The sequence below is a fragment of the Giraffa tippelskirchi genome, chromosome 7 (assembly GCF_054371585.1).
Source record: "Giraffa tippelskirchi isolate mGirTip1 chromosome 7, T2T-mGirTip1v1.2.pri, whole genome shotgun sequence".
NCBI classification, from domain to species: Eukaryota; Metazoa; Chordata; class Mammalia; order Artiodactyla; family Giraffidae; genus Giraffa; species Giraffa tippelskirchi.
The window spans coordinates 29017770-29031909 of record NC_137281.1 but is presented as its reverse complement, the minus strand read 5'-3'; the positions used below and the strand labels follow the sequence as shown (position 1 = coordinate 29031909).

General features: G+C 40.0%; 1 protein-coding gene across 4 annotated transcripts in view; it reads right to left on the bottom strand.

Annotated features, from left to right (window-relative positions):
* The window catches only part of CDH11 (cadherin 11), a 152317-nt gene that overhangs the window by 25638 nt on the left and 112539 nt on the right, over positions 1 to 14140 (bottom strand). For all 4 annotated transcript variants that reach the window (XM_081514483.1, XM_081514482.1, XM_081514484.1 and 1 more), the window contains exons 7-8: positions 11423 to 11610; positions 4233 to 4486 (exon numbers count right to left, since the gene is read on the bottom strand). In XM_081514483.1, coding sequence (XP_081370609.1) covers positions 4233 to 4486; positions 11423 to 11610 — 442 coding nt within the window. The remainder of the gene's footprint in view (positions 1 to 4232; positions 4487 to 11422; positions 11611 to 14140) is intronic.

Genomic DNA, 14140 nt, shown 5'->3' with positions numbered 1-14140 from the left:
AAACTGTCTTCCTTTCTCCTCAGAGGGGCAATGTTCAAAGACTTAAAGGCAACTGAACAACATTTATATTTGGGACTTCCTTCTGCCCTGTCAGCATTTTTTTTTTGTATAAATAGAAAAACTCCACTGTGATATATTTTTTTTCATATTCAGATATACTTACTTTTCTTCCCAGCTTTATTGAGGTATGATCAATAAGAAAAAAAAATCATCTGTATTTAATGTCTAACAACAGTTCAGTTCAGTTCAGTCACTCATTCGTGTCCAACTCTTTGCAAACCCATGAACCACAGCATGCCAGGCCTCCCTGTCCATCACCAACTCCCAGAGTTTACCCAAACTCATGTCCATTGAGTCAGTGATGCCATCTAGCCATCTCATCCTCTGTCGTCCCCTTCTCCTCCTGTCCCCAATCCTTCCCAGCATTAGGGTCTTTTCCAATGAGTCAACTCTTTGCATGAGGTGGCCAAAGTATTGGAGTTTCAACTTCAACATCAGTCCTTCCAATGAACACCCAGGACTGATCTCCTTTAGGATAGACTGGTTGGATCTCCTAGCAGTCCAAGGGACTCTCAAGAGTCTTCTCCAACACCACAGTTCAAAAGCATCAATTCTGTGGCACTCAGCTTTCTTCACCATCCAACTCTCAAAAACCATAGCCTTGATTAGATGGACCTTTGTGGCAAAGTAATGTCTCTGGTTTTTAATATGCTATCTAGGTTGGTCATAACTTTCCTTCCAAGGAGTAAGCGTCTTTTAATTTCATGGCTGCAATCACCATCAGCAGTGATTTTGGAGCCGCAAAAAATAAAGTCTGACACTGTTTCCACTGTTTTCCCATCCATTTCCCATGAAGTGATGGGACCAGATGCCGTGATCTTAGTTTTCTGAATGTTGAGCTTTAAGCCAATTTTTTCACTCTCCTCTTTCACTTTCATCAAGAAGCTTTTTAGTTCCTCTTCACTTTCTGCCATAAGGGTGGTGTCATCTGCATATCTGAGGTTATTGATATCTCTCCCAGCAATCTTGATTCCAGCTTGTGCTTCCTCCAGCCCAGCATTTCTCATGATGTACTCTGCAAATAAGTTAAATAAGCAGGGTGACAATATACAGCCTTGACGTCCTCCTTTTCCTATTTGGAACCAGTCTGTTGTTCCATGTCCAGTTCTAACTGTTGCTTCCTGACCTGCATACAGGTTTCTCAAGAGGCAGGTCAGGTGGTCTGGTATTCCCATCTCTTGAAGAATTTTCCATAGTTTATTGTGATCCACACAGTCAAAGGCTTTGGCATAGTCAATAAAACAGAGATAGATGTTTTTCTGGAACTCTCTTGCTTTTTCGATGATCCAGCGGATGTTGGCAATTTGATCTCTGGTTCCTCTGCCTTTTCTAAAACCAGCTTGAACATCTCAAAGTTCATGGTTCACGTATTGCTGAAGCCTGGCTTGGAGAATTTTGAGCATTACTTTACTAGTGTGTGAGATGAGTGCAATTGTGTGGTAGTTTGAGCATTCTTTGGCATTGCCTTTCTTTGGGATTGGGATGAAAACTGACCTTTTCCAGTCCTGTGGCCACTGCTGAGTTTTCCAAATTTGCAGGCTTATTGAGTGCAGCACTTTCACAGCATCATCTTTCAGGATTTGAATTAGCTCAACTGGAATTCCATCACTTCCACTGGCTTTGTTCGTAGTACAACATGATGTTTCAAAATAAGTATACCTTGTGTAATGATTACCATGATCAAACTAATTAACATATTCATTGCCTCCTCGCATACTTACCATTTGTGTATGTGTGTCTGTGTGTGTGTTTGTGTGTGGGGCTGGGGGCAAGAACCCTTAAGATCTACTCTCTTTGTAAATGTCAAGTCCACAATACATTATTATTAACTATAGTTACCATGCTGGTCAATATCCCCCCCCCCATTTCCCCTACTCTCTAGATCCTGGCAACCACTGTTCTACTATCTATCAATTAGACTTTTTTAGATTCCACGTATGAGTAACATGCTATATATGTCTTTCTGAGTCCAGCTTATTTCATTTAGTGGTTGTTGTTGTTTACTTGCTAAATTGTGTTCAACTCTTTGCTACATCTTGGACTGCAGCACGCCAGGCTTCCCTATCCTTCACTGTCTCCTGGAGTTTGCTCAAACTCATGCCCACTGAGTTAGTGATGCTATCTAACCATCACGTCCTCTGCTGCCTCCTCCTCCTGCCCTCAATCTTTCCCAGCATCAGAGTCTTTTCCAGCGAGTCATTTATTCACATCAGATGGCCAAAGTATTGGAGCTTCAGCTTCAGCATCAGTCCTTCCAATGAATATTCAGGGTTGCTTTCCTTTAGGATTGACTGGTTTGATCTCCTTGCTGCCCAAGGGACTCCCAAGACTTCTCCGGCACCACAATTCGAAAGCATCAATTCTTCAGCATTCAGCCTTCTTTATGGTCCAGCTCTCACATCCATACATGACTACTGGAAAAACCATAGCTTTGACTATATAGACCTTTGTCATTTAGCATAGTATTCATCATTTAGCATAGTATCCTCCAAATACACATATGTTATCACCATGGGCAAAATTTTCTTTCTTCAGGCTAAATAATACTCTATTATATAGATATATTAGTATTTCTTTGTCCATTCATTTCTCAATGGAAATTTAGATTCCTTCCATAGCTTGTCGATTGTGAATAATGCTACAGTGAACATGGGAGTTCAGATGTCTGTTCAAGATACAGCTGTCATGGAAAGCAGTATAGAGGTTCCTCAAAATGCAGATGGTGGCCTGTTCTGTGGGCTGTAACTTATCAACCCATGACAGACATATCCTAGACAGACATATCCCTGGCCCTCTTTGAGTATGCCAATGGCAACACAGTGTATGCTGTCGCTGTGATGCAGCATGGTAAGAGCTGTGAGGTAGAAGCTGCATCTGATCTATCTTAGGGTGCCTGGGAGAACTCCTAGAGGACATGACACCTAAGTGGAGGTAGGAAAAATGAGTACCGTGTTGCAAGCTGGAAAGGACGAGGGAGAGAGCTCCAGACAGAAGGAAGAACATACAAAGGTCAGGAACTAGAAAAGGACAGGAAATAGCCTAGTCTAGCTGCAACTGAGAGTCTGGTGAGAAGGGAGAGGAAGAAAGCAGAGAGACCAGCAGTAACTGAGGGGTGGGGGTGGGGAGGGACTTGAAGAAGAGCTTAAGCCAACTGAGAGACTTGAGATTATTTTGGACTATGAGACAATGAGAAACAATTTGATCATTGACTTTTTTGTTGTTGCTGTTTAACTGAAGCACGATATGATGTTTGGATCAGTCTTGCTACAGGATGATGGAAAGGTAGGTGGTAGTCTGAGGGTAGGGAGACCATGAGGAGGCAGAGGAAGGAATCTAAGCAAGAACGGAGTTAGGGGAGTGGCCATGGAAGGATAAACACCTGCTAGAATCCAGTCCAGGGCAGGTTTTAGATGAGTTTCCATTCCTGCCTTATATAGACATGCCTTGAGTGTACGACTCAAGCTTCCTTCCGGTCAGCTTCTTTCTCATCACTGTCTCATCTTCATCATCAACCTCATTGGTTGCTAGCTCAGGTTGGGGAGACAGGGGAGGCAGGGTTCTGTTTTCTAGTTTTCTTTTCTAAGTCACAAAAATGTATTCATGATAAGAAAAGCACTCTAAATTTGAGGGTCACTTTATTTTCTCTTCACAGTGTTCAGTAGTTAAACAGATGGGCTTAGCTTTCTGAGCCCCCTGATCACTGTCTGCGTTCTTTGGTTAAGTCACTTTGTCCTGCAGAACCCCATTTTTGTCTCAGCTTAAGGGATAATAATTCCTATAAAATAATGTTGAGAGGATAAATTAGTTTATGTGTCTGATTCCCCTTAATGAAGTAACTGGAGCATAAAAAGGTATTCAATAAATTAGAATTACAGTTATTATTTCACAACCATTATTTATATTTCACCACAGTTCTGAGACAGACGCGTGAAGATAAGGGTTATATCACCTAGTATAACCAGGAAATCTGCTCCAGAAATTATGGAGCTTGAATGAGTCTATCCAAATAACTGGAGTAGAATTTTCATGTCTCCTAAGTCTTCATCTTGTTTACATTGGATGATATCTTGGACCTTTCTTGAGACTGAAGGATGTGGCTCCTGTAGGACTTTCCTAAAACCTCTTGCCTCTAGAATTCCCCATCCAGACTTTAAAAATAAGTTTCTCTGTACCTTATGGGGCTGTTGGCAGCATCAGGGTCTTTGGCATGCACTCTCCCCACCACAGTGCCAGGGGCTGCATTTTCTTGGACTTCATGGATATAACTTGGGGCCAAGAACATAGGGGGCTCGTCAGCATCTTCTACTGCAATCTTGACCGTCACGGTGTCCTTGAAAGGCCCATTGCTGATGAACTTTGGGTCAATGTGCACGTTGGCTGCCTCTACCTTCAAGCTGTATGCTCTTTTGGTTTCAAAATCTACAGGCTGGCAAAAAAGAAGAGAAGATTGACAACCAATTCCTTGAAAGAATAATGAGAAAGAAAGACCTGATTGTTTTTATAGGGCAGCATGAATAGTTGTTCAAAGAGAGAAAATCAGTGTATATTCAATATCCAATTACCTAAGCCATTTGGTCAGAAAATCAGACAAATCAATTGTTAAAACTTGGAATGTGTTTAGTGGGTAGTTCTAGGAGCATAGCAGACTCAGAAGGACCCCATCATCTAAAATGAACCACATTCTCTGAACACACTAAGGCTTCCCGATTCAGTCACTAAAATCACTTAAGGAAAGGAATTAAAACATTACAAAATAAATGTTGTAGCCCATCCTGAAAAGTACTAAGAATCTTGGTAATAAAAATACTCAATGAATTTTAGTTAGAGAAAAAAGAGATGTCTTGTTAGATGACTCTCCCCTCTACCCATACACACTCTGGCTAAATCATATTAACAGTCTCATTTTTAAACTTTCTGACCACAGAGCATTTCTCAAAGTCTAGAAATCTTACCAGCAGTGGTCCATAATCTGACTTAACATGGTTTATGGGTAATTTGAGTGGGTGGGATTTTTGAATAACATTATCCTAATTACTGATACTATTACCCCTTTTCCAATTCTTCCATTCCCAAACACATCAAGGACATCTCAGTACTTATTTTTAACATACCTGTTTGTTTCCTAATCTCCCTTTTGAAAGACTATGATAGAACTCTCTAGCTAGAATGGAATGACATCACTTTGTTTGGACTGAATTCATTTTTAGGTTACTTCCTATTTATGGCAAGTGATATAGGACAGTGTGAGTACTTCCCAGTTAAAAGAATGTATATTTGTATAAAAGTCCATTGAAAGAAAAACAATTATAAATAATATAGATTTTACACAGATATGAAAAAAAAAAAATGCAGTAACATTTGAATGGCTGTCATTATCAAGAAACTGATGGTAAGTACTCCCACATTCTGAAGGAGGGGTGGTTCTGTGAATCAGTCAGCAACGGGTGAAAAGTAAAATCACAGAGGAGAAACAAGCCTTCCTGCCCGGAAACAGAATTTTCTAATTAGCACGCTGAATGATGCTGAACTCCCAAATGTTTGCAAAGAGTTGGGTCTTTTAAGGCTAGCATCTGCCTGCCGTGTTGCTGTCATCTGCCTGGTATTATTTTGAAGGGGCATATAATCATAGGGCTTAGTCCTAACCTAATTCTACAGAATTCTAACTGAGGATGGTTCCAGTTTCAGGAAGGTTAAAAGCATTGAACACCCTTGACACTTTTCTCCCCAGATTCAGAGAACACTCTCTTTTCTTGAAGCAAAATCTGTCCCCAGCTGTTTCATGTTCCCCAGCAGTCTCTTTGTCCTTCACTGGGTTACTGAACAGCAGAAAGGAATGGTATTTTTAGGCTGAAGGTGTGAGACTGCTGTAATCCCTCAAAAATCTCTGTGATTATTAGACAAAATCAAAAACATGAATATGATAGTTCTGAGACCAGGCAAGAAGAAATTTTCTTCTCTCAGATAATCTGTTGATTCACCTGGTATCAGAATGTTTTGAACTTGACTTAGGTATATGCCTAAGGACCCAGAGCACTGTTTCCACTGGAAAGCCTTGTTAATGTTAAGGTTGGTATAGTATAGTTTGAATGGTACTCGCTGAATCTAGAGCAAAGCTCCCCAGATCTTTGCAAATGCTTGTCTGGAACACCCTTTCTAGTTTGGTGAGATTTTACTGTCTTCTGGTAGTCATCCCAGGCTTATGAAATCCTCCCAGTCTCCCCCAGACAGATTGGTCTGGCCCCTTAATTGCCCATCTGCAGTCCCTTGTCCCCCACCCCTGCTGGGTGAGGAGCATCCCAAAGAACTATACGGAGTTGTGTTGATCTTTGCTGACCTCTGCCTCCCCAGCACCCAGGAAAGACTATACCAAGTGATAGCAGGCACCGATCACTGTGACTGAAAGGAAAGCAGAGTTTATGGATGGACAACATTTAAGCATCTGCCTCTAATTTATTCCCTGCATCCTTCCAAAATAGATTTAAGGTAGTTTCCCGATCCATATTATGAGTAGTTGAAATAAAGCTATATGAAGCAACATACTACATAAGCCATAAAAATCTCAATACTCCCAAGTTTACTAATCCCACCTCTAAAAATCCTGCCTGAGGGATTAATTCAACAGAAAACCAAAACAAACAGTATTCAAAAATGCATGATGTTGTTTAGCCATCATTGAGTGGTTATATCTAATCCTGGGAAACATATACACAAAACACCAAATCCAACTGTGAGATTTTATTAAGGAAATAATGGTCCATCAATAGGATGGGATGTTATTCAGTCATTAAAAATGATTATGTATATTATATAACAGCATGTAAAACGTTTACGGTGTGCTATTAAGTTAACACATCTGGTCACTCCATGACTGCAACTGTGTTAAATGTTACACATCCACATCTATATATATGTGGACAGAGAATGTAAAGAAATAATCAGGCATGCATGCATGCATGCTAAGTAGCTTCAGTTGTGTCTGACTCTGTGACCCCATGGACTATAGCCAACCAGCTCCTCTGTCCAGGGGATTCTCCAGGCAAGAATACTGGAGTGGGTTTCCATTCCTCCTCCAGGGGATCTTTCCAACCCAGGATCGAATCCACGTCTCCTGTGGCTCCTGCATTGTAGGCAGTCTGTTTTTTTTTTTTTTTTTTTTTAACCACTGAGCCACTGGGGAAGCCATAATCAGGCATAAAAGTGGCTTTATTAAAATGTTTATTTTAAAAATATTTAAAATGCCTTCTAATGCTGCTCTCTCACTGCTTTACAAGGAGTTTATTTGTTTGAAAGTGAATACCTCAGAGACCATGAAGAGATCTCTCAGTGATAACTGGGAATCCCACTCAGTCAAAGCTGTTGCAGCATCGGATTTTCCTAAGTCCACCAAGCCACCTACAGGTCTTATTTTTACTCTGCACTGGTTCTTCTTCAGCTCTTCACACAGAGATCATCTCAATATCTCGAAGGCAGCTCCTTTGGCTCTCTCTCTCTTACGTGCTATTATAAGCCTGACACTTACTGTGTCTGACACAAGGTATTCAAGAAATATTTACTACTTTCAAAAGCGTCTGCTTGCAATGCGGGAGACCCGGGTTCCATATCTGGGTCGGGACGATCCCCTGGAGAAGGGCATGGCAACCCACTCCAGTATTCTTGCCTAGAAAATTCCATGGACGGAGGAGCCTCATAGGGTACAGTCCATGAGGTTGCAAAGAGTCGGACATGACTGAGCAACTTCACTTTCACTTTTCAAGCTATTCAGTACAAGAAAGTGAAAGTGTTACTCACTCAGTCATGTCCACTCTTTGCAAGCCCATAGGCTGGAGCCCTTCAGGCTTCTTTTCTGTCCATGAAATTCTCCAGGCAAGAATACTGGAGTGGGTAGCCTTTCCCTTCTCTAGTGGACCTTCCCAACCTAGGCATTGAACCCGGGTCTCCTGCATTGAAGGCAGATTCTTTACCACCTGAGCCACCAGGGAAGCCCATTCAATACATGAATAACTCCTAAGTAACTCTTGAATTCTTTACGTTCATCTCTTCTGCCTTCTTCCAGTCTTTGTAATTTCTCTCTTGAATTCCAGCAAGATTTTTTTCAACTGGCCCCACTGTATTCATCTCAAAACCCTCAAGACTGAACTTACTCAAGTTTCTTAAGTGTGTCCTGTTTTCATCAAGACCAGCCCTTCAGGCACTTGTTTTCTCTGATCCTTCTCTCCTTATCCATTTGATAAATTCCTACTCACTTATGAACACTTAGCTCTAGAACTGCTCCCTGTAAGCGGTCATACGTGACCCATATTCATAGATACTATCACGCGTTATCACAGTTGCTTCTCAACCAGGAAGTGATTTTGCTATACCTCACCCCAGGGAATATTAGTTTTTGTCTGGAGCTATATTTTATCATTACAGCTGATGGGGCTGGGTGTGTGCTTTCTGACATCAAGTAAGAAGAGGTCAGGAATGTTGCTAAACACCATATGATGCACAGAACTGCCCCCTACAACAAAGAAGTCTCTGTCCTGAAATGTTAACAATCTCAAGGGTCAGAAACACCCCCTCTATTTTAATTGTCTTTTTTGCTTAACTGTCCTGTTAAATTCTGATCTCCTTGTGACCAGAACTCTGTTTCTTCAATTTTAGATGTCCAGCCTCTCACAAAGGGCCTGCCTGACAAATAATAAAAACTCAATCACTCTTGGTAGAAAAATAAGTTGAATGAATTAAGAAACAAGTGAAAAAAAAACTATATTAGAGAGTATTTTTAAAAGGCAAAAATATTTTCATGAGTCTCTCTACATCTCCTTATATTATTAAATAATATATAAGGCTTCCTATAAGGATCCATCATTTTTCTCTATTAAATTCACCTCTCAATATTTTGTTTCCTCCTGGACAGTTAGAACTTCATGCTATAAGTTTAAGCAAATGTTCTTTTACAAATGAAAGAACATCCTACTCTGTTTTCAACCTAAACATCAGTGCTTTATGGAAGATTATTCCTTTGCCTGAAATAAACACATTGAATTGGGGGGAAATGTGCAAATTAATCATATGCAGAGAGCTCATTTGCGATGTGTTAGTTCCATGGGGTGATTTAAATGTTTCAGATTTTAGAGACACAGTGTGTGTTTATACCCTGAATACACTGAAAACAGGTGACAACCTTAGCATAACCAACTACCCAGTTACTTGAACAGCCAAGGATGGGTGCAGGAATCGCCGATGTCACTGTTTGTATGTCAGTGTCAGGCAGGAGGGATAGTCATATTAATTAACAAAGCAAGTTGACAGCTGTGTGCTACAGGCCAATTCACACAGCTACTTTTCCAGAGGAGAAGCCAGAGGGAGTGATTATCCCAGCCCCTTGTGGCTGGTGATTAGGCTTCGGTGACTATACCATTCATCATCACTAATGTTGATTTTTCCATATATCCAGAGTTTACCCCAACTTCCATACCCTTTTATGACAGAGTCACTTCTACTTTCCTTTTCTTTGGGTCCCCTCATATTTCTCCCAAACCCAACAAACATTGCTTTCGTATGTTGTGAAAAGTGGGCTTCCGAGAACACATCTCTCCCTGCTCCCTTTACTAAAAGATTCCTCCCAGGAATCTCCCCCATCCCACCCTTGCCTCCTCTCCAGCAGCTGAACTCTTTGTTGATTCTTGAAATTAATTTTTTCATCAGTGTTCCAGTCCAATCTTTCCCATCATACCAAGGAGCTTAATATTCAGGCTACAAAACCAAGTTGAAAATGAATGTTTGATTAAAACCAAGGTAATTCCATCATCCAATTCAGATTTGATACTCCATATACTTTAATGATGGAGAGGTATTGATTTCTCAAGTGGTATATCGGGGGGTAAGCATTTTATTAGAATATCCATTGAAAGCGAATCAAATCTGGCTGTCTTTTATAAAACCTTTTTGGTCCAGCTATTTCCAAAATGCCTCGAGTGGGAAGATGTTCCAGAATACACTAATTTTGAATTCCATGTCTTTAAATTGCTAGCTGTGCGATTACAACAGGATTAAATTATTTAACCTCTCTGAGCCCCAGCCTCCTCATAATTAAACTAAGGTATCACTGCCCACTGGGATACTACCATCTACTTTTTATATGATTTTCATCATATAAAATAAGCAAAAGTTAGTATGAGTCACAGGCTGTCTTTGGCCAATATTTAGAATTGAGTAAATGTCAGATTAAAAAAAAAACAAAACAAGAAAAAACAATAAGCTCATCTTTGTAATGAATTAATCCCAGGAACACATTTTTAGCAACAATTTAGCTGACTGTGAGGGAAGATCCATTATTTTTGTTTCTCAGGCTCAGTTCTGAGAGAAAATTGAGCAGAGGATTGGTTCAAGTTTCATAGAAGGCCCAACAATGTAACAGACCTTGGATGTTTGAGATGGGAAAAGTTCTGGAAAACCTATATTAGTAGACTCAGCTCGGCAGATCTAACGAGGAAACATCATGCATGCTGAGGACTGCTTCTCCAAAATCTAGATTTATCTAGACATCTTTCTTCTCCTGAGGAAACTGTGCCAAGTCATACAAGAACTAATCAGTAATCTCAAGGCAAGTATTATCATCCCCACCTCTTTCTTCCAGTTTTACTGAGATATAATTGATATACAGCACTGTATAAGTTTAAGATATACAGCATAAATCTGACTTTCATACATCATGAACTCATTACCACAGTAAGTTTAGTGAACATTCACCATCTCATATAGATACAAAATAAAAAGCAAAAATTTCTTTTTGATGAAAACTCTAAGGATTTACTCACTGAACAACTTTCATATATAACCTGCAGCAGTATTAATTATATCCCTAATACTCATTCATTTTATAAATAGGAGTTTTTCCATTTTGACTGCCTTCATCCAACTTCCCCTTTCTCCGTCCTCTACCTCTGGTAACCACACATCCGATCTCTTTGTCCATGAGTCTGTTTTGGTTTGTTTTTGAAGAATAACTGACCTACAATACCATCCTAGTTCCTGGTGCACAACATAGTAATTTGATATTTCTATACATTTCAAAATGGTAAGTCTGATTTTCATCTGTCACAATAGCAAGATATTACATTATTATTGACTATAGTCCCTAAGTTGTATAAAAACTAACAATCAATCTCAGGTAGGCACCATCAGTCCCTTCTGCCAGCTCTCTCTGGAATATAGTTCTGTTATCTCCCCAAAAGCTCAAAGCTCAATTGCAAAGTCTGAGGTCCAGCCCTCAGTTGTCCATATTCTCAGTTTTTAGCCTTCAACTCTGTTTCCTGCAGTGTTGTCCTGACAAAGCAGGCCACACTGCTGCCACATCTGATTCCTCACCCTAACTCACCTTTTTCAGTTTCACCACGCCCTCCTGTGTTTCATAGTCCGTTGTGATTTCAAACAATTCCATCCCATCTCCATCAACAATATTGTACGTGACTAAGCCATTTTCTCCAATGTCTGGATCTTTAGCCTTCACTCTTCCCACTTCCTCCCCTGGGACAGCTGCTTCTGACACAGACATCTGGTATACGCCTAGAAGAAGAAGATATCTATTTTTATTTTCCCTTTTATTTGGCAGCTGTAAGACTTCAGATTTCATTGAATCCCAATAAATTTCTCAAAGGGTTTGACATTGAGCTTCCTATAGATTGAAAACATGAAAAGAAGTGAATGGATGGGAGGAAGATCCCACACAGCTTGCTTGTCAAAGAAATGTTTTCTGCAGAGAATGATGAAATAATATCAGGGTCCAGGATGGTAGGGTGGGGGCACCTGCCACATGTGAGAAAGGAAAACAATGTCCAGTTACATTTCCCATCAGAAACTGATGGAGGGCCATGTATATCTTCACACATTCAAAAAAAAAAAAAAAAATCAAAACCTCTTTTCACATCTTTGGAATGGCCTAGAGTTAATTCTAAGGCTCACATATGGCACTCCCAGGTGCCCAGAAAGAGAATGTCCTTCTCTGTTTAAAAGCCTTCTGTAGCTCCATATTTATTTTAAAGTCAAATGCAAATTTTGTCCTTTAAGGTCATGACCCTTCCAGCTCTATATTTGACTCTCTTCTTACTTTACCTCCTTCACCATTTGATGAATGGATATCTTATATGGAAAGGTTTCTCACAGTGTGACATTTCTACATAGATTTGTTTAATACGTAATGGGAACCTACTATATGCTGAGCACTGTCCTAGCCTTTGGAAACTCAGTAGTAAATGAAAGAGTCAAGATTCTTCCCTCATTCTACAGAGAAAAAAAAATCAGATGTATACATACTCTGATATCATTGCTAAGAAGGAGAAAAATACAGTAGGGGACAAAGGATAATAAAAGAGTATAAGTGTGACTGTGTATAAGTGTGTTGTGTGTGAGTGTGTTCATGTGAGTGTGTGTGAATATCTCCTGAAAGGACTGGGCCAGATAAATCATGTGAATATCTGGGGATAAAAGTACAAACAAAGCAAACAGCAAATCGCAAAAACGCTGAAGTGAAAACAGTGACTATATACAGAACAGTAAGACCACAGGTGTGACTGCAGCCTTCTGGTAGGAAATAAGCGTAAACAGGCTGGGGCCTAACTGTGCACAAAGGGCATTGCAGGAGATGGAAAAGATGTCATATTTTCTTTAAAAACATAGAAGGAAGCCGTTGAAAGATTTCACTAAAGAAATAAGACTTGAGATCATCTTAATTGTATCATCAGAATTAAAAAAATATTCTCTGTGAAACAACGTAGAGAAGCAAGGGTTGGAAAACCTGGCCTCTATCACTGCCAAACCTAGTGGTTTGGGACAAGTTACTTAAGCAATTTAAGCTTTTGTTTCTCCTTATGTGGATTTTATCAATTTTAATACTCTGTGTACATTTATCTATATTGTTTGGCTGTGACTGCTTTCAGTTCAGACCCATATTCAACTTAAACACAACATGTCCTCCATGATAAAGGGCAAGTAGGCAATGGGAGTCTCTGTAGATAATTACCAATTTACATGAAGGCTTAGAAAAACTTGCTCTCAGGTAATTTTCTTTAAATCTCATTCAAGTCCACAGCTTTAAAACTGGTTATCTTCACAGTAGTGATGTAACTTCACTCTATGGTTGTAGGTGAGCAAGGACATTAATCACTGCCTGCTAATAGTCCTACATGGTCCTTTCCATCCAGCATACCAGACAGTTTTAGAGTGTGGATAATGGAGCATGCAGTTTCTTAGAGTGCTCTATGAGGCTTAAACTTATTGGGGATGCTGAACCTTGTGCCTGACCAAGCAAAGTAATCTTCATCTCTTTGGGGACTTTATGAGAACTGGCTGTCAGCCTGTAATCCTCCATGTTAATGTCTCCCTTCCAGAGATTGCTGTCTTTGAATTCCTTTGGGTGACCATGGTGCCTTTCTGGAGCCATACTTGGTGGCCTTCCCTGTTTTCTCATTTGTCAAGAGTGCCATCTCTCTGGCAATAAACTCATAGGCTCTACCAGCTAATCTCTAAAGAAGCTTTCATGGTGAACTCCCCATGATCTATCAGCACCAGCATCATTATGATTATACCGTACCTCTGTCAATACCTGCACTGTACACATAACCAGATTTGTGTTCAAAATCTAGCTTTGCTGTAATCCTTCAGGCAACTTACAGCACCTTCCATGGAACCTGGTTTTATCTGTGAAATAAAGACTCTCATAGAGATTTTCAATAGTAGTAACTATTCATTGAAAGGTTGTAATTGTTGTAATTATGATTATTAACAATGACCTTTCAAATCATTTTTTTCTTTCATTTCCTGCTGCAATCCTATTAATTTTGTAGGACCATAATCACCTGCTGTTGCTGCTGCTGCTAAGTCACATCAGTCGTGTCCGACTCTGTGCGACCCCATAGATGGCAGTCTACCAGGCTCTGCCGTCCCTGGGATTCTCCAGGCAAGAACACTGGAGTGGGTTGCATAATCACCTAGATAATAATAATGGCTAACCTTTGTTGACAGCTTATGCCAGATATCATTGTAAGATTCTACAGTAGCTCATTTAGTTCTAACAATATCCTACTAATTTAAATGTTTT